Below are 19,247 nucleotides of genomic sequence, written 5' to 3'. Positions count from 1 at the left end.
AGATTAATGCGAAATTATGCGAGCTCCAATGTAGATTAATATTTCAAGTATAACTCGACTCGGAAATTTTCTTTTTTTTATTTAATATGATTTCAGACAACCAATTATCCATTCCAAGGTTTGGCAAAATAAGACAGTCCGAGCATCACAGAAGGTTATCTTGTGATGTGGTTGATAATTCCTACTGTGTATCTATCAAATACGAAAAATAAATACAAATTGATGACGCACACACAAAGGACAAAAAGGACATTAGATCAAGTGTTCTCCGGCAATTTTATTATATATACACACACAAATATATATATATATATATATATATATATATATATATATATATATATATATATATATATATATAAGCAGTAAATAGGTTTATATTCCTCTACAATTCTCCCCTCATATTATATGAAGTAAATTGATCTAACAATGACCAACTCCATTGTATTTGCGTCAAGAGCTTCCGGTATGGCCTACTAAAACAAGCATATAGAAGCCCATATCCTTGACTAAAAAGTAAAGGTTTCGAAGGAGTCTCCTATCCACATGAGCTTGATATCGAAGAAAAGAACAGATTAAACCCTGTAAAGGAAAGGAATCAAACTTCAAAGGCATGTTGCAGATTATACAAATAGAAACATATTCATTGTGTGACAATTCTTTGTTTAAACTAATTCAAAACAAAATGTCCATTTTAGTACATAAATATTGCTTCCTAAAGGTGCCGGACTTGTTTATGGCAGAATGAGTGGGGATCAACTACATCATTTCATTGGAGGAAGCATCCTTTAGTTTCTTCAGGCTTACTGTGTAAAGGAATATATATATATAGTTGAGATGGGAATATTGAAGTGAATGTAGACTTAAAGATAAAAATAGAATATGTTCATCTATAAATAATTAAGTATCACTTAAATAAATAATTGACAAACTTCCGATGTCTAACATGTCCATTCTCCATTAATTTATTTTCTACTGATTTCTTATATTTTTATTTGTTTCTTCCAACTTATTAAGTATTTTAAATTGTCCCTTCTTTCTTGTTTTATGTATTGTATAACTTGTAATAATTTTAATATTGAGTATTGGAGTAAAGTTTGATTGTGATCATTTTGTTGTGGTTCAACTAAAGAATGTAGATAAAAAGCATCAAGAGGTCACAAAATAATTTAATGTAATCACAACGCTCCATACTTGATTTGGCACAAGAACGAAATCTAGGGACCGGAACCAACTGGTTGCATAGTTACATGTAAAGCAAACAATTAGGTGAAGGTATGTCTCAGCAAATGTTCACTAAATTAAAACTAAGGTATTATAACAGCTTAAAGATGCGTACCTTGACTAACTTCATGTGAATCACATGAACAGCATGTGTGATGCATCAGCAACAACCATAGAAGACCTGAGACCATATAAACGAGTTTTGAGTCCATTTTGGATACAAGGAATGATCAAACAAGAATGTCAACTAGGGGATGTCAAAGTATCAGGTGTGAGACCACCAAGAAACTGTATATGAAACCCAAAACTCAGTATCACACAGAAACGGCAGAAAACAAGAAGCAGAATTCAACAAGCAGCGCAGTCATAATTAGCATCAGGAATTGTGATCATTGAAATCCATTGATCCTGAACTTATTACAGCAAGCTATTATTCAAAAGGTAAGAAAATGTGAAATAGACAAGAAAGCTGCAACAAAATTTCTTCAAAGTTAACAGGGAAACCAACTTCATGTACTCTATGACGCATGAAACACATATTATACCAGATGAGGTATCTAAAACTATGAATCAGTATTAATAAGGTTTAATCTAAGAACATTTGATTATGAAATCCTGCAGCAAGCAAATCTTGAGAGAACAAACCAAAAGATTAATTATGAAGTTTTGGAACAACAAACCAAATACTAAGAACACAAATCAACATGATGGTTTGCCATCTCCAAAAGAAGCTTGTATGAAGTAATAACATAATTGCATGGCACTTGAGCATAAATTTCTGTGACCGATGAGAGAGTCAGAGTTAGAGCATCCAGAGACACATTTGCGCTTCTCCATCTCCCGAGTACTTTCTTTCAGCAGAAGCACAGCCAAAGGGTGCCCCTATTTGACAACCTGACAACCAACAGAACTGCTTCCACATATGCAAAAATAAAAAAGAATGTCTAGATTGCAGAGAGATTCTGGAAGAGGGTAGGTACATCATGTTGGCTAGTATGACCAAAAAAAAGAACAAACTATTGCAAGACAAGGGAAAATCTAACAATGACTGTCAATGAGAAATTGTAGTAACAGTTGCAATGTACTTAAATTTAAAAGACAAGGGGAAATCTAACAATGACTGTAAATGAGAAATTGTAGTAACAGTTGCAATGTACTTCAAATTTAAACGCAGCAGGATGTAAGACAAATTGGTGAATGCTGTGTTAATTCAAGGCATAATCAAGGTATGAAGGTGACATTCAAAAGATGTTAAAGGTTTTTGTTGAGACATCCGGGTTGGTAAGTGTATTACTGCACAAATGATAGGTCTCAGGTTCGAATCCACGAGTGAGATTATGTACAACATTTAATGTAATAGAAATGTTTTTTTTTAAATAATGTCAAGTAAATGAGCAACACAATGATGCATATGCATACTCAATAGATATTGACACAATCAAAATACTATTGCATCACCTAAGAACAGATAAACATCTACAACTGTCACTCTTGCACAAAATGATTAACATCAGTTCACCTCTATAAAACCTTGTCCAATAAAGAACCAAACTGAGAAAAGGAACAGTCTAGTATGACTAATAACACCATCAAATGACTGCCTTTACACCATAGACAAGCATACATTGAGTACTGTTAATAAAATAGTAGTGCTTCCATTGCCACTAAGTAAAACTCCCACTAAATGTAACTAGTTGATAGTAGGGTAAAAAACCACTCAAGCAAGTTGGTAACGACCCGTATTTACTGATCCAACTGTGAATCAGTACATGGACCACTGTTTGACAAGGTGTCCAACATTGTGGGTGTATAAAGCATTTATAGACAAAGAATTATAAAGCAAGAGAGGAACTCCGTAAAAAACCCACACTTGTTCTCCTCTTTTTATTAAGTAAATAATGGATGATAATCCTAATGTCTTGAAAAACCTTGAAAAGCAAACAATGTACATCCATACTTTGGGCTACATTTAGCTAGTCACCACCATCACCACCACAACCACAACAAGCCATAATATCCCAACTATCTGAAATCGGCTACATAATTTTTTTTCCATCCATTAAACTCTCTAAAGCAATATCTCTGATAAATTAAGAACATTCAAATATTTTTGTATTATCACTCGTTACGTCATCTAAAGGTTTCCCTCTGACTCTTCCTATACCATTATTTGCTAATCAACTCACCTAATCTAACGACTTTTATTGGTCTGCTTTAAATGTGTCCATAACATCTTTATATAATTCCTTTTCATTTTAAACTCTTTCAAAGTGATATTAATTGTTCAAAAATAAAAATATTTCCTAGTAATTCCATGCATCCTCCTCAACATTACCATTTCAGCTAATATAAGCTTTTATAAATAATTGTTTCCAACTTCCAAACATTTGGATCTATAAATAAAAGAATACCACAGAAGATTTCCTCTTCAAGCACAAGTATCATATAATTCAAAATTATCAATGAAAACAAACATATATAAATGAACATTTCTTTAATGAATTTAATCAAGGTAGCCTAAACTAGCTGATCAACTAAAAACTGATAATTAGTGGATTTCAACAAAGCTGATATAGCTAAAACCTATCTGTAATATAAGTCTCAGCAGTTTACAGAGAAGGGGGGAAATATGATTCTCATTCTAATAACATTAAGAACTGTAAGTCGACCCAGGAGCAAAATTATTCAACTAAATAAGAGATTCTAGGTTCTTACAAACAACAACAAGATGAAATCCAGGACAGTATGTCCTACATTGGCATATGGCTCTTACAAAGTTCAGAAGAATCACAGAAACTAGTTAGGCACAAGTTATATTAAAGATGAAGGCACCATATCTGTACGAATACCTAATGTTTCTTTTGATGTTGCTGTTATGACTGACTATTGATTAAGGCCTGATGCCATCTATTACAGTCGGGTTTTCTTCTTTACCCAGAGCAACTACTGCTTTTTTAAGAAGAGCTTCAGTTGGCAAATGGGAGTTCTCCACTGCCTTGGAGATTGCTTGCCATTTTTCTCCATGCTTTGGTTCAGCAGCCATGCATCTTTTCAGGACATCCTTTTGAGTTTCTTCAGTACCATGCTGAAGTTCAAACTTGTAGTATAAGGCCCAGAAATCTCCAACATCAGGAGCAAGTGTAACTGCCCTGTTGAACCAGTTCCTTGCCTTATCAACCTTCCTATCTTGCCAAAACAGTTTTGCCACAGCTGAAATGACATATGGATCATGATCGCAGCGCTTAAGAGCATCAGCACTCTTTGTCTTGCGTTGAGGACGTGGAACCATCTCAATGGATTCAGCCCATAGTATCCCACTTGTTGGGCATTCCTGCAATGCTTTGGCCATCAATGAATCTGCTTCTTTCTTATTGCCGTGCCTGGACTCAGAACGAATAGCTGCAAGCCAAAGTTCTGGGTTCTGTGGGTTCTTCTTTCTAGCCATAGTAAGAACAGCTCGAGCTTTGCTTAGGCCACTCATTCTTTCCTCTAAGTTAGCGAGAGAAAGCCAAAGATGAACACAGTGGGGACAATGTTTCAGACCATTTTCATAGGCTTCCTTTGCCTGTTCTCCATGACCAAGGCGATCCTCCATTTGTCCAAGCATTAACCACAACTTGAAGAATGAAGGGAACAACTTCAACCCTTCTTCCAGCAACCTCTTCTCCTCAGAAGTGTTCCCCAACTCTCTCTCAACAATAGCAGACTTCATCCACACCCTCTCAGTTCCTCCTCTCTCACGAGCTTTGGCCAAAAGCATTCTTGCTCTCTCCGGCTCATGATTTTCAAATTCAAGCTTAAAAGCAGCCAACCAAATTTCCTCTGAATTGGGAATTGCAGCATATGCTTCCTGCAGAATTGCTCGAGCTGCAGGGACATCTCCTGCCAACCACTTCTCTTTTGCACCCATCAGCCACAGCACCTCAGCCTGTGGCTTGTAAGTAACGGCTTTCCTCAAGAGGGCATCAAGAGATTCCCTGGTTCCATGGCTCTTCTCAAGCTGGGCTGCCTTGAGCCATATGCTTTTCTTTGTTAGGAACACTGTTAGAGCATGAGCATATATAGCTCGAGCTGTCTCAATGGAACCACGCTTCTTGCATTCCTCAGCATCAGCAACCCACGTCCTTTTACGATCCTCTTCTTCCACTCCAATACCAATGGTGTTGTGTATTATAGACTGACAAGTAGCAACTGAACCAGCACGTTCTGCAGCCTCTGCCTCCTTCATCCAAGCTTCCCGGTCAATATCCAGTCCCTCTCTCTGCAAAGATCTTATACCTCTTTCAATCACCTTCCCAACTGATGCAACATTGCCATTAGCTTCCTCAAGCTTTGCAGCGGTGATCCAGATTGCAGGCTCCTTAGGAAGCTTTTCTCTTGCTTTATTAAGGACCTTCTTTGATTGTTCATAAGTTTCCAACCTTGCAAGCGCAAGCCACAGCTCAACATGAAGTGGACAGCACTCCACAGCCCTGTGTAGTAAAAGCCTCGCATCCTCCTCATTTGCAAGTTCCACTACAGCTTTCCACAGCCTCACAGAATCTGGAATGTGCTCCAGACCTTTCCTCAATACCCGGCTCTTGTTCAGATCATTGCTCTCCAATTTTGCAGCCTGCAACCACAGCTTCACTGAATTGGGGATTGCCTTCACCCCTCTGGCAATCACAGCCTTAGCTTCATCAGGACTTGCCAAACGACAAGCTTCCAACCAGACATCCTCGTTCTTTGGGCACTCCTCGCACCCTTTCTGAATCAACTGTCTTGCTGCTTGGATCTTCCCAGCAACCTCCTCCAGCCTAGCTGCTGCGATCCATCCAGGTGGGTGCTTTGGGTTCGTCTGCGTCACCGACTTGAGCAGAAGCCTTGCCTTCTTGATATCAGATATCTCTGCATCGCTCGTGATCTTCATGCTCTTGAGGTCGGTCAGATAACCCTTTGGATCCACCACTGTTTGCCCTGAGACAGAGTCTGACAATCTATCCAGCTTCAGAGAGAGCACGGTACCCCTCCCTTCTCCTACTGCGGTAAGATCTGTGACGGGAGTTTGCGACCAGGGGGTCTCTGTCCCCCCAGCCACACGACTCTTGGGATCAAGGGCAGTGACAAGTTCCTGCTCCTGTCTTGCCTTCTCAAGAAGGGTATCGGGCACTGGCACGAAGCTCTCGAACCGCTTCTTCTTGTTTCTAAGCGAGTAATCACCAATCTCCGGGATGCTATCCCACTGCTCGGGCGTCAAATCGGCAAGCTTTCGCTTCAGATCTGCAAATTGCTCCGTAATCTTAGGGTTTGAAGCTCGGTACTTTTCAATCTCTTGCTTGAGCCTCGCCTCTCTCCGGTCCTTCCTTCTCGAATCCATCCTCTTATCGATGGCTTCCCAAACGGCATCCGCCTCCTTGTCGTCCTCATCATACTCCGCAGAAGCAAAAAGCCCAACGTCGTTGCCCTCGAACTCGTCAAACTTCTGGTTCTCGTCATAACCCTTCTCGTCAGCCTCCTCCTCCTCGTCCTCTTCCTCACCGCCAGCGCCCTTCCCTCGGCCGCGTCCAGCACCGGCTGAGGCGGGAGCGCCAATAGCTGCCGCGGAGCGGTCGGGGAGGTCGGGGGCGGCACGGGCCGGCCCGATATCGGACCGGGTGGTGAACCCGGTCGCACCACGGCCGAGGCCGGCAACGTAGTTGGGAGGAGGCTTGGAGTTGAGGAAGTCGTATCGAGGGGGGCGCGCGGGGACGGCGGGGGTCTGGGTGCCGCCGAGGAGGGGGAGGTGGAGGGCGAGGGTGGAGGAGGGCCGGACAGCCAGATCAGCGAGGGTGGTGGAGGAGTCATCGGCGCCGCCGACGGTGGCGGACAGGAGGCGTCGGGAGGAGACGAAGAGGCGCTGCTGGTGGGGCGGGACGCCTGAACGGGCGGCGATCGCGAGCTTGAGGGCGTGGAAGGAAGTGGAGCTTGGGTTGAGATCGAGGGCTAGGGTTTTGCCGTCTAGGGTTCGGACGAACACCATGATGGGCGACGAAAGCTTGGTAAAGAGGAAGAAATAGCATCAGCCTTAGCGTTTGGCCGATCGATGGGTATTTATCTTTTGGTTTCTTTATCTGTCGTTGCGTTGATAGAGGATTCGGGCCCTATTTATGTCGGTTTTGGGAAAAGCTCATATTACCATCAGATCGGATCTATGGGGCCGCGAGGACCGTTTGATACATCAATCGAATTATGAGTTAACGGTTTAACCATTCGAATATATTTTTGGATTTTTTTTGGCTATTAAGAACATTTAATTCATACAATGATCCAAAAAATAATATATTAAATATAATATCTTAATTATTAATCATATCTTTATTTATCATTATCCCATACAATTAATTCATTTCATTCGTCGATTAATCATCCTTGAGAGCACCAACAATAAAACCCAAGCTGCATCTCCTTTTATCATCTTTAGCGATTATGCTGAGAAGAAAATAAAATAAAATAAATGAGACGAAAGGAAAGAAAATAAGATTATATAGAACAAATTGAAAAACGATTGACATTAAATGATAAGTTGAGGATATTATTTTTATCCATCTATAAAGGAGTATATTAGGATTATAAAATGTTCTTAAAATGTAAAAAAGGATTGCAAATAGAAATCTCCTTTTATCTTAAATCACTATTTGTTTTTATCATACAGTGACCTCTTTTACCCACGTTGTATGAAAATGCCCATAGTCAACTATTTAAATGATTTCGAAAATGCATGAACTAGTTTTTTAGATGAATTGCTCGGTCATAACCGAAGAGCATTTTAACGAAATCCTCCTTCCCATGAGCGAGCAGCTCAACGTGGGTAGGTTTCACTTCACTTCATTGTGTCCTCCTGTTCTATTCACTACATGGATGTGCAAAGGCTTCACTTCATTGCCTTTCGCTTCTCCATTGAGTTACAAGGTGTTCTCGGAAGGTTTCGCCGTTAAGAATGACACATCAGTTACATTCTACAATCGAGTTAATAGGATATAAAGAAAAATAACTTTTATATATGAACAAATACTAGCAGATCATAACACATAGCGAAATTAAATGGAACTACAATCAAATAGAATACCAAAATATACGTAAAAAATCTCTTCAATGTGAAGGGTAAAAACCACGGGATAAACTAGAGATAATCCACTATAATAATAATGAATATACAAATCTTAATCTCTTGCCCAAAACCTAGCAACAATTACAAGAGAATAATTGAGATACAAGGATCACGTCACTGTGCTTAATATCTAAATCCTCCCTAATTCTCCCCAAGTAATCACAGTAAGAATCTACTGTAGATTTGATCTAACCTGAGACGAGAATACTACTGAATGATTGAGAACAGTCTCTTTATGTTGTTCTTATTTTCTTCTCTTTCTTTCTCCTTCGATTTATGTCTTTTTTTCTTCCTTTTTGCTGCTGCAAGGATCTCCTCTGTTGCTCTTGTTGCTACCCTATTTATGTCTCTTTCTACCTTTAAAACGTAGCTACTCACACCCCATAATATGAATTAGGATTAGATTAAGTGAGGAGGTAGGTTGTAGACCGTTCAAACCCACTATGGACTGAATCAGTGGGCTGTCAACCCAACAACCGAGCTACATCGTGTAACGAGGCACCAGAGCATTCGTTGGATTATGCTGATCATCGAAGCCTAGATTCCTAGTGTGGTGGTCGTGGAACTCATCTTCCTCAAACAGCTTATGCATTGAGCTGAATGTTCGTCACCGAGTAGGCCATGCGGTGAGTGGCGAAGTTGTGGATTTAAAACTCATCAAAGTGATGGTTTGAGGTATTCTTTGGGTCTTTTAATCAAATTGATGCATTGTTCTCATGTTCCTTACAAGTTAAAAGCATTAGTCATAGAATCGAGTGGTTTTGCATAGAAGAAGAATCTCTGAAAACTATTGTTATAGGAGAACTTGTTGTATCTTTGATAGTATTGTGTTGAAATTAATGTATAGTATTAGATGAATACATCTTCATTTCATTCATATTTGTTTACCATTATAGATTGCCGATGTCATTTGAATACGAATATCATGCTAATTTGATAGGGATGATTCTTTTTCAAATAAAATATTTAGTTCAACCTTTGTCGGTCCCAAAATTCCTAGTACTTTAGGGAAGTAGTAGTCATTTTGAAGGATCCACTTTCGCACAACTTCAAATATATAATGGATGACAATAAAAATAATTATGAGATATTTGAACAAGTTGAACAATGAATAACAAAGATATAGATCATAATATATAATAATACTCATGATGTTGTCAATAAGCACTTCAACATTAATACTTTAGCTCCATATGTAGATGAAGATGAACTTAATGAGCTATCCATTAAACAATTAGAAATTTATTAAATCTAAAATTTGTTGATGTGATAATATTTAATATAATAATTTGGTTGTGATATTTGACACAATTCCTTTGTGTTTGACATGTGAAATCAAATTGAATATTACCTTTCCTACGAGAGATAAACATTTATGACTATCAAATGATTGTTTGTTTAATTACTACATAGGATGCATGATTTTGTCAGATTTTTTGGGCATTCGGTGTATGTTTGTATAGTTTTATATAATATATTTATCCAATTATCAATATAAATATAATTTAAAATATATTAATATTTTGATGATGATGATGACCGGTGTTGATGGTTCTAATAAGCTATTTCTTATCGCATGTGAAATAGTAGAGACGAAAGGGAGAGACTTGTGGGAATGATTTATTTTTTAATTGAGAAAATACATTGCATTATGAATCTTTGTATATTGTCAATGATAGAAATTCAAGAATTCCTTCAATAGTAAAAGAAATATTTGTAAGTGATGTATGAAATAGGAAAGCGACTAAAATTTTTTGGACTCTTGCTACAAGCACCTATTGAGTTTAAGTTTAATCAATGTATATAAAAATTGATAGAAAAACTTATTAAAAGTAATTATTAGATTTCAAAATTAGACAGAGAGAAGTGGGCTGATGTATTTTTTTTGTAGGATGACGATATGCAATGTAAATAGTAAATAGTTCTGAAAATATAAAATCATTATTGAAAGATGTTCGTAAAAATCTAATGACATATATGATTATGATATAAAGAAAGAATATTACCGAATATTTTTTACTTTTATCGTCAAAACTGTCAATACTATTACTAATACATTGGCACCCCCCATAGAGTAACATGTTACACATCCAAATATCTTTAGAGATAGTTATAATAGAATATGTTCATGGAAAAGAGAATCTATTTATGTCGATATTTTGATATATTCGTTACTCTTATGCAATAGCTGCTATTGGGTTATAAATTCTAATCCATATCAGTATTGTGATTATTATATTATAGCAGAATATTTATAAATTACTTACGTGATACTATCTTTCCAAGAAGATGCAAGTAATATTAGAATAAAAAAAGTTAATAATAAGATTATCTTACCTTCGAAGAGTATAAAACAACCAAGTAAAATGAAGAAAGCAAAGATAGAATCATCTCTACAAGTGTACAAAGTGTCAATAATTTGGTCAAAATCAACACTAATATAAATTTTCACCGGTTGAATATGTTAATATTGTCAATTGTAAAGCAATATAATGACTTTAAACTTTTTATGTAGCTTAATTTTAGTCGTAGCTTCTTGTTCTCAATATTGGCTATAAGGGCTAGTTTTTTTTTTATATACTTGCACAAGTTTTCGACAAATGTGTCAACTTTATGATGCATTATAAACTATTGTTAATTTTGAAAATGAAATTATTATTGCACAATTGATCTTATGATCCTTGTTAAAATATTATATTAGTTAAGTTGTGAAACTGGATTTTAGTTGAGTTAGAATCATGTTTAAGTCAAGATACCATTAGGATAGAATCTTACAATCCTACCACAACATGCAAAATTTTACTTATCATCATACCAATATGTCGTAGTAGTTACGTAGAAGTTTGGAATAAAAAGATATACATGCTTGCATAGCCATCCTTGAGAAAAAATAGCAAACATAAGATTTAAAATTATTCTATAAACCAAATCATATATATATATATATATATATATATATATCAAAATAAAATTTAGCTTACCATCATTACTAATATATAACCTCTAAGATATCCAATAATCTTTCCACTACCACCCTCTTCGCATTCTTTATCCAATCCCTAATAGTTAGAATCTTCTTAATGAAGTGAGAATGCAGAACCATCGTTTAATCATAATTTATCAATGAATCCAAATCATCGATAATACAAAGTAAAGGTGGGTGAAATATACTTACGTTTGACAAAAGAAGATACAAACAAAATATACAATTGATGAAAGTTGTCTATAATATCATCCCTAGAAACAAGGGGAGGGAGGTGTGGGGGTTGAATTAGTATTTTTTAAAAAAGTTAGTTTGAAAGTTCGATTGATAAAAATATGTATTGGAAATGTGTTTAACTTAGAATATGAGTAAAATCAGTAACGCCATCGACTTTTACTACTAATTTTCTTTTCAATGGGCAAAGATCAACTATCCTTGTTAGAGCTCTTTCTTCTTATCAGGAGAGAACCTCAATACCTTTCATTTATAAAAAGGTCTCATACCACCCTTAAAATGATTTCCAAAGAAAAAGACCCAACACCTTAAGAGAGTTTACACACTTAAAATCATAATTTTTTATTGCTCTACTAAGCAAGCATAAGTATGGTATTTATAGGCCCCAAATAGCTTAAAAAATAGAGTTAAAAATTTAAATCTCTAGGATACTAGCGATACTACCGCCTAACAAAGCTTGAGAACCAAGGCTTTAGTGATATCACTACCTGCTTGGGTGGTACTACCACCTAATAGTCTGGTAGCACCATCGCCTAACTCGATGGTACCACCGTCTGACTGCTTGGGAACCCGGGCTTGGGTGCTCTAGTAGTATCATTACCTACCTATGTGGTATCATTGCCTGACAACCTAGGAACCCGGGCTTTGGCAATACCACCGCTTACTTGGGTAATACCACCACCTTCTTGGGCAGTACCACCACCCAGCCCAACTATAGGTTATTGAAGTGGCCTTTCAACAGGTCCAATTCAGCCCTAGTTCAGACCCAATGAGCTTCTAAGCAAGTTAGCATGATTATGCTCCAAAACCAACTCAATTAGATACTTAAATAACTTCGATCAAGACATAATAATTACAATCACAAAACTTGTATTGTTCGATATGTCATTTGTTCATCGAACATTTTATCCAAACCTTTAGTGTATCATCCTTTCCTTCGGTGTATTGTCCGATCCATCGATATGTTGACTTTCCACAACATCTAATCTTCTTCGTACAATCCCCGATGCTTCTAACCCGATGCCTAAACTCTAACATGATACTCTCGAATCCAACATCTAATTCTTCTGCTTCAACGATTTGTCTTTCCATGATCGAAGTTTCTCATGCGTCACTTATCTCAAATGCTTATTAGTCCATAAACTCATCAATTGATTTCATCATCAAAATCTAAAATTTAACACTCTACTCTTAAAACTTGGTTTCTACAAAAAAAAAAAAAAAAAAAACCTTTTGAAATGATTGGTGTAACTATGACCATTGACTAAATATTATGGAGCCAATGAGATGATGGGTGGTGAAGGCGAGGGTGACGAAGACATCTTCAACTTTGCATCTAGCAAAAAAATATAATTAATTAGTTACATATAACATAATAATACTTATTATAAATCATTGTGTAATCCAATATATTAGTCGATGTAATTCCTATGCAAAGTCATTTTATTTTTATTCAAAAGTAAATGTTATTAATACTATAAGAATAAATAATATTTCCAATATAGGGAACCAAAATCATTAAGTAATTTTCCTAACATAAGCTAATGATACTCACTAGAAATTAAATAATTATTTAAAATTTTATAAGGAGCAAACTAGTACAAAACTATTGTTAGGTAAAGAAGATGGCTTTAGGTAAACAAACAAAATGACTTTATTAGCTACCAAAGAAGATGGCATTAGGTAAGCAAATATAATACACTTCCCTTGATGGTGACAATTAGACATCTTAAAAGATTAAAACCTTTGATCTGCTTAACTAAGTCAATTTAGTTTTAGTGTTTGTAATTTTGATTTGAATTAGTTTAAGAGGGTTGCATATGTGCGTTTACTAAAAAACTCTATGCGTTGCCATCCCTCTCCAATACTATTATTTCAAGGCGTAAAGCAAAATGAAATTCCAAAGTCAAGAATGAGACTTTGTTGGGAGTTCAAGAGTTCATTAGAAGTCGGACATTTATCGAAAGTTATATCGGAATTTATCAAGAAGCTCAGGAGTTTGCTAAAGAAGCTCATCGGAACTCACTAAGAAGATCATCGTGAAGTCCAGGAGCTTTCCAGGAGTCCACTGGAACATTGCCAAGAGATCGTCGAAAGTTCTTCGGAAGCTCACCGGAAGAAACCTAGACTTACCGGACTTATTTAACTTAGTGTATACCTTAAAATTCGTAGTTAGCACATAATTGAGTTGGAATTAAATCAACTCAATTAAGGGCCAATTGGGCCCAAGTTTGGACTGTGTTAGGCTAAGTGAAAGGCCTAAACAGTGATCCAACAAGTGGCATCGTTATGGCACAGTCTCCGAGACTATGTCAGGCGGTGGTACTGCCCAGACATAGTCTCCGATGTTAGGATCGAGAGCACTAAGAGGGGGGGGGGGTGAATTAGTGCAGCGGAAATTTTACAGCGATTAAAACCGAAAGCTGCGTTCGTTCGATAGAAACTATTATGATGCAAAAGCTAATTCACAGTTTGTATCTAAGTGCAGTTTGCGTCTAAGCGCAGATTGCGTCTAAGCGCAGTTTGCGTCTAAACACAGTTTACGTCTAAGCGCAGTTTTGCGTCTAAGCGCAGTTTGCGTCTAAACACAGTTTGCGTCTAAGCGCAGTTTTGCGTCTAAGCGCAGTTTGCATCTAAACGCAGATTTACGTCTAAGCTCAGATTGGGTTTAAGCGCAGTTTGCGTCTGAGCGCAGTTTACATCTAAGATCAGATTGCGTCTGAGCGCAGTGCAGTTTGCGTCTAAACGCAGTTTTACGTCTAAACACAGTTTTACGTCTAAACGTAGTTTTACGTCTAAACGCAGTTTGCGTCTAAACGCAGTTTTACATCTAAATGTAGTTTTACGTTCAAAAGTAGTTTACGTCTAAAACACAATTTTACGTCTAAGCAGAATCAAGACGTAAACGTAAACTGCAAAGAAACTTGTTCGCAGAAATAATTTTCCAGTTATAAACAGAATCAAGACGTAAACGTAAACTGCAAAGAAACTCGTTCGCAGAAATCAGTTTGCAGTTATAAACAGAATCAAGACGTAAACGTAAACTGCACAGAAACTCGTTCGTAAAAGCACGGAAGACAGTTCTGCAGAATCAAATGTAAACGTAAACTGTAATGTACGAAAATACGAATTTACGTCTGAATGCAGATTCAAAAGAACAGCACTTAGAACTTGTTCGTGAAAGCGCAGAGAGCAGTAGTAATGAAGGAGGTTTGCAGTAATGATAAAGTGCTCAAAAATAAACGCAAACCAGAGATTTAGAGTGGTTCGGTCAGCCTTGACCTACTCCACTTTTGGCTTCCTCCACCGACGAGGTCGCCGACGTCAACTAGGGGCCTTCCTTCAATAGGCGAAGGCCAACTACCCTCTTACAGATTCACTCCTTTTGACGGGCTCAGGAGACAACCCTTACAAATGTTTTCTCTCCTCTCTTTACAACTCAAACTTGAAGAACAGAAGGAGGAGGAAAACTAGCAGTTTTGAGCTCTAAGAACCACTGAAAAGATCAAGATTTCGGCTTGAGTTCTTGCTTTTTCAGTGCTGAATGGGTGGGGTATTTATAGGCCCCAACCCAGTTCAAATTTGGAGCTCAAAACGATCAAATCCCGGAATTCCGAGATCAGGCGGTTGTACCTCCTGACTGGAGAGGTTGTACCGCCTGGCAGAGCTCGAAGACCGAGCTCAGGCGGTGCCACCTCTCTGCCAGGGAGGTTGCACCGCCCAGTCTTGCTCGAAGACTGAGCTCAGGCGGTGCCACCTCTCTGCCAGGGAGGTTGCACCGCCCAGTCTAGCTCGAAGACTGAGCTCAGGCGGTGCCACCTCCCGGCTGGGGCGGTTGCACCTCCCAGCCTCGTTGGAAGACTTAGCCTGGGCGGTGCTACCTCTTGGCTGGGGCGGTGCCACCTCTTTCACTATTTCAGCTCACTTGGTTTGGCTCCAAACTTGGCCCAAACCAGTCCGAACTTGGGCCTAATTGACCCCTACTTGGGTTATAGGATTAACACCTAATCCTAACCCTAATTAACGTGCTAACTATGATTTTAAAGACATTTTATAAGCTATTACAAAGTCCGCAAGTCAAGACTTCTTCTGGCGAGCTTTCGGCAAACTTCCGATGGTCTTCCGATGAACTCTCGGAAACCATTCTGCGGACTCCCGGCAAGCTCCTAGACTTCATGATTTGTTCTTAGCGAGTTCCAACGAGCTTCTTCGGCAAGCTCCGATCTTTCTCGGCGAGCTCCGCGAACTCCCAACGAACCTTCGGACTTCCGTCGAACTCTCGAACTCGCAACAAATCCTTCGCGCTTGACTCCGACACTTTGTTTCGCTTTATGTCTTCATCGTTATCATAGTTAATCCTGCACAATTAAAACAAAACTTCGATCAAGACAATTAATCCTAAGCAATTAACCAAGTTGTCCGGCATGTCATTGGTCCCTCGACGCTTCGTCCGATTCTTCGGCGCATCGTCCTTTCCTGCAGCCTATTGCCCAATCGGCCAGTTGACTCCGCAACTCCGATATCCTTGGCACAATACCCGCTCTTCTTGGCCCGATGCCCGAGTCCACGGCCCGAAGCCTTCTGTCGATACGTCGACCGATCCACCGGCCCGACGTCCAATCTTCTGACATGTTCCTTCGGCACAACATGATTTTCCTGCTTTAATTGTCTCATCCTGATCGAAGCACCCTGCGTCACTCAAAACGCATATTAAATCATAAACATATATCAAGTAGTTTCATCATCAAAATACGAGATTCAACAATCTCCCCCTTTTTGATGATGACAACTACTTGATGACGGAGTTAAACTTAACTCCCGAAGTTTAAACAAACTCCCCCTATCAATATGTCATATTGATAGAACCTTGAATTCAAACTGAATTCAAGTCATTGCAATATTCATCATGAATACTTGCAACACGTCAACATGAACATATGCATAAACTTATGCATCACATGTCATGTCATCAACATACTTTCATCAACATACTTCTCCCCCTTTGTCATCAACAAAAAGGAGAAGTATCACAATCAAGTGTTTGTGATATTGGTTCAACTCATTGCATGAAAAACATATTATCAAGTTTTATCATCATGCAGTTTTGAAGCCAGAAAATTTAGCAAATGTTACATCATGCTTAGAATATTCAGGCTATCAAGTTTTAGATATGCAAGTTTTACAGCATACAAGATAGCACTTTTAGAACATGCAAGCTAGCAATTTAGAGATGTTCAAGAAAGCAACTCTTGCTTCTTGAGATATGCAAATTTGTCAAGTTTTGCTAGATGTGCAAGTTAGCATTTTTGCCTCTTGAGATAGGCAAGATAGCACTTTTGCAATTTTTTTGTTTGGCAAGCTTGTGATGTTCAAGATAACAAGCTCTTTCTTCTCTTTTGAGAAGTGTCATTTTTGCTTTCTTTGCAAAGTGCAAGCTAGCAAAATGCCAAACTAGCAAGAGATGATGTTTTACATGAGGCAAGCAAACAATTTGGCAAGTGTTACATTTGCATCTTCTCTTTAGATGTGCAAGAAAATAAACAAGTTTTTGCATTTTCTTGACATTTCAAGCTAGCAATTATCGGTGATGTTCAAGATAGCAATTTCTTCTCCTTTATAATTTTTGCCTTTTTCTTGAATTGTGCTAGCAATCTATCTCCCCCTTTGTCATTGTCAAAAAGAAGGGAAAAACCCTTTACATCAATTTCTAAATCATGACAAAGGTAAGTAATCATTCTTATTTGTGCATCATTATAGTTTCAATGCACAAATTCATTAACATTACATTTCATTTTTTTTTTTATACCGAAAAATCAATCATCATCATGAGCATATCAAACATGATATTCAAGTATTCATGATATATCATTTTGGCAACATGATCATAGATATTCAAACGATGGTATCTAAATGTCAGAATTCATTACATCCTTATTATGCATGATCATTAACTCCTCATTTGTATTTCATGCATTATTTCATTTCATCTCATGAGGAATATCAAGAAGAATTATTGGATGATGAGATAAATATTTTATGAATACACAGAATTGTATAAAAATCATATCATAAGTGTTTCATGTATTCATATTATCACATGAAGCATATTATCATTTTTGAGATTCGTAACATGAATAACGTTATTACTATTTTATCAAAATCAATTTCGAGATTCACACAATATCATGAAATCATTAATCTCGATAAGATGGGAAAAGCATTTTCTTTTTAAGTGATCATAAAAAACTCATTCATAATTCAAGTGATTTACAAGATATTATAAATGAATTTATCACTTGTATTTCATCAAAATAGAGAACTCTAGAGATAGAAAATGATTGAAGCATTTAACATGATTGAAGCATGATTCATATTTAAAGTGTATCTTATGTCGTAAATACGAATCAAGCATTTGTAAAATCTGAAATCATCCTCAAAATTACATTCAATAAATTCATATATGACAAGCATAGATTTATTGAAAAATCAATAAGATAGAGGATTATATTTCAAGTGTTTATCAATTGTAGCATTTCATCACATGGTAAGATATCATTGCGTAAAATTACGATACAAGTTCTTGATATCTTAACGCATGATGCAAACATGGCATAATGCAAATTTGGCAATCATAGCATCAATTCATATAAATATGGCAATCATATCAATTCATATATTTCTCCCCTTTTTTAAGCGTTTCATCTTAAGTGATTGATTTCATGTTAGCATGCCTTTTCATTTATGTCAAATAAAGACATGCATCAACGTTTAGGATCGTAAAATGAATTTCATCATAAAACCATCAATCACAAAAATCATCATGTATAACTTTAAAATCTCATGCATAAAATCATCAAATCATAGTATCAAAACTTTAATATTTTCATTGCAACATTAAGCAAGGTTTCATTGAACTTAATTTTGAATGATTCTTATAAATGCCTAAAACTTCTTTAGCTTTAATTTATATGATTGACTTTATAATAACATGCTCAAATCTTTATTCTTATGTCAAAACCATACATCATCTCTAACAATCAAAGACAATGAAAAATATCAAAAGCCATGTATCGTCATTCAAAAGCAATATGAAAATCATCAAAATATACATTCTTGCTTTTCAAGCACATAAATAAGATTAATCTCACAAGGTGTACAATCATTAGATTTCTATCTTGCATTAACATAAGACATGCAGTTTTCATTATCATTTTCAAAATTACAAGCATGATCATATTTTTACATTTTTATTATTAAATTATTAAAAATGTAATTTTCAAGAAAATTTAAAGAAAAAGAAAATTGCATCATGAAAAGCATCATGTAATTTCGAAGTAAATTAAAGGCATTTTGATTACCTCAGCGTCGAAAGGCATAAAGGCGTAGTTTGCCACCTCGTCTTTGTTGATTTTCTCCTCGTCTTCGGAGGAGCTCGATTCATCCCAATTTTTATTCTTCTTCTTGCGTTCAAAGCAAGTAGTTCCGTTTTTTTTATTTTTTAATTTTTGTTTCATTTGTAGTTTAAGTTCACCATCACTTGAGCTTATGCTCGAGTGGTCTTCAAATGTTCTATGTCCCAAATCCTTCCTGTTCTTTGGAAGGTGGTTCTCAAGTTCTTCACGTGCATTGCACGTCATTTCATATGTGATCAATGAACCAATTAGTTCTTCAAGTGGAAAT

The 19,247-nt window shown here is 37.0% G+C and overlaps 1 protein-coding gene across 2 annotated transcripts; it reads right to left on the bottom strand.

The window, feature by feature from the left end:
• Positions 1–239: 239 nt before the first annotated feature.
• LOC103985645 (protein STABILIZED1) lies at positions 240–7,308 on the bottom strand. Of its 2 annotated transcripts, XM_065109553.1 has the most exons (4): positions 4,074–7,308; positions 1,905–2,118; positions 1,340–1,405; positions 240–582 (listed from the first exon to the last, which is right to left on the bottom strand). In XM_065109553.1, exon 1 carries the CDS (start codon positions 7,220–7,222, stop codon positions 4,115–4,117), a length of 3,108 nt encoding a protein of 1,035 aa, XP_064965625.1. In that variant the 5' UTR covers positions 7,223–7,308; the 3' UTR covers positions 240–582; positions 1,340–1,405; positions 1,905–2,118; positions 4,074–4,114. The 2 variants fall into 2 exon arrangements, with proteins under 2 accessions (XP_064965625.1, XP_064965624.1); XM_065109552.1 differs by lacking the exon at positions 1,905–2,118.
• Positions 7,309–19,247: the final 11,939 nt, after the last annotated feature.

This window comes from Musa acuminata, chromosome BXJ2-5 (assembly GCF_036884655.1).
Source record: "Musa acuminata AAA Group cultivar baxijiao chromosome BXJ2-5, Cavendish_Baxijiao_AAA, whole genome shotgun sequence".
Taxonomy (NCBI): Eukaryota; Viridiplantae; Streptophyta; class Magnoliopsida; order Zingiberales; family Musaceae; genus Musa; species Musa acuminata.
Note: the sequence above shows the minus strand (reverse complement) of the source record. Positions and strands in the feature narration are given on the sequence as shown.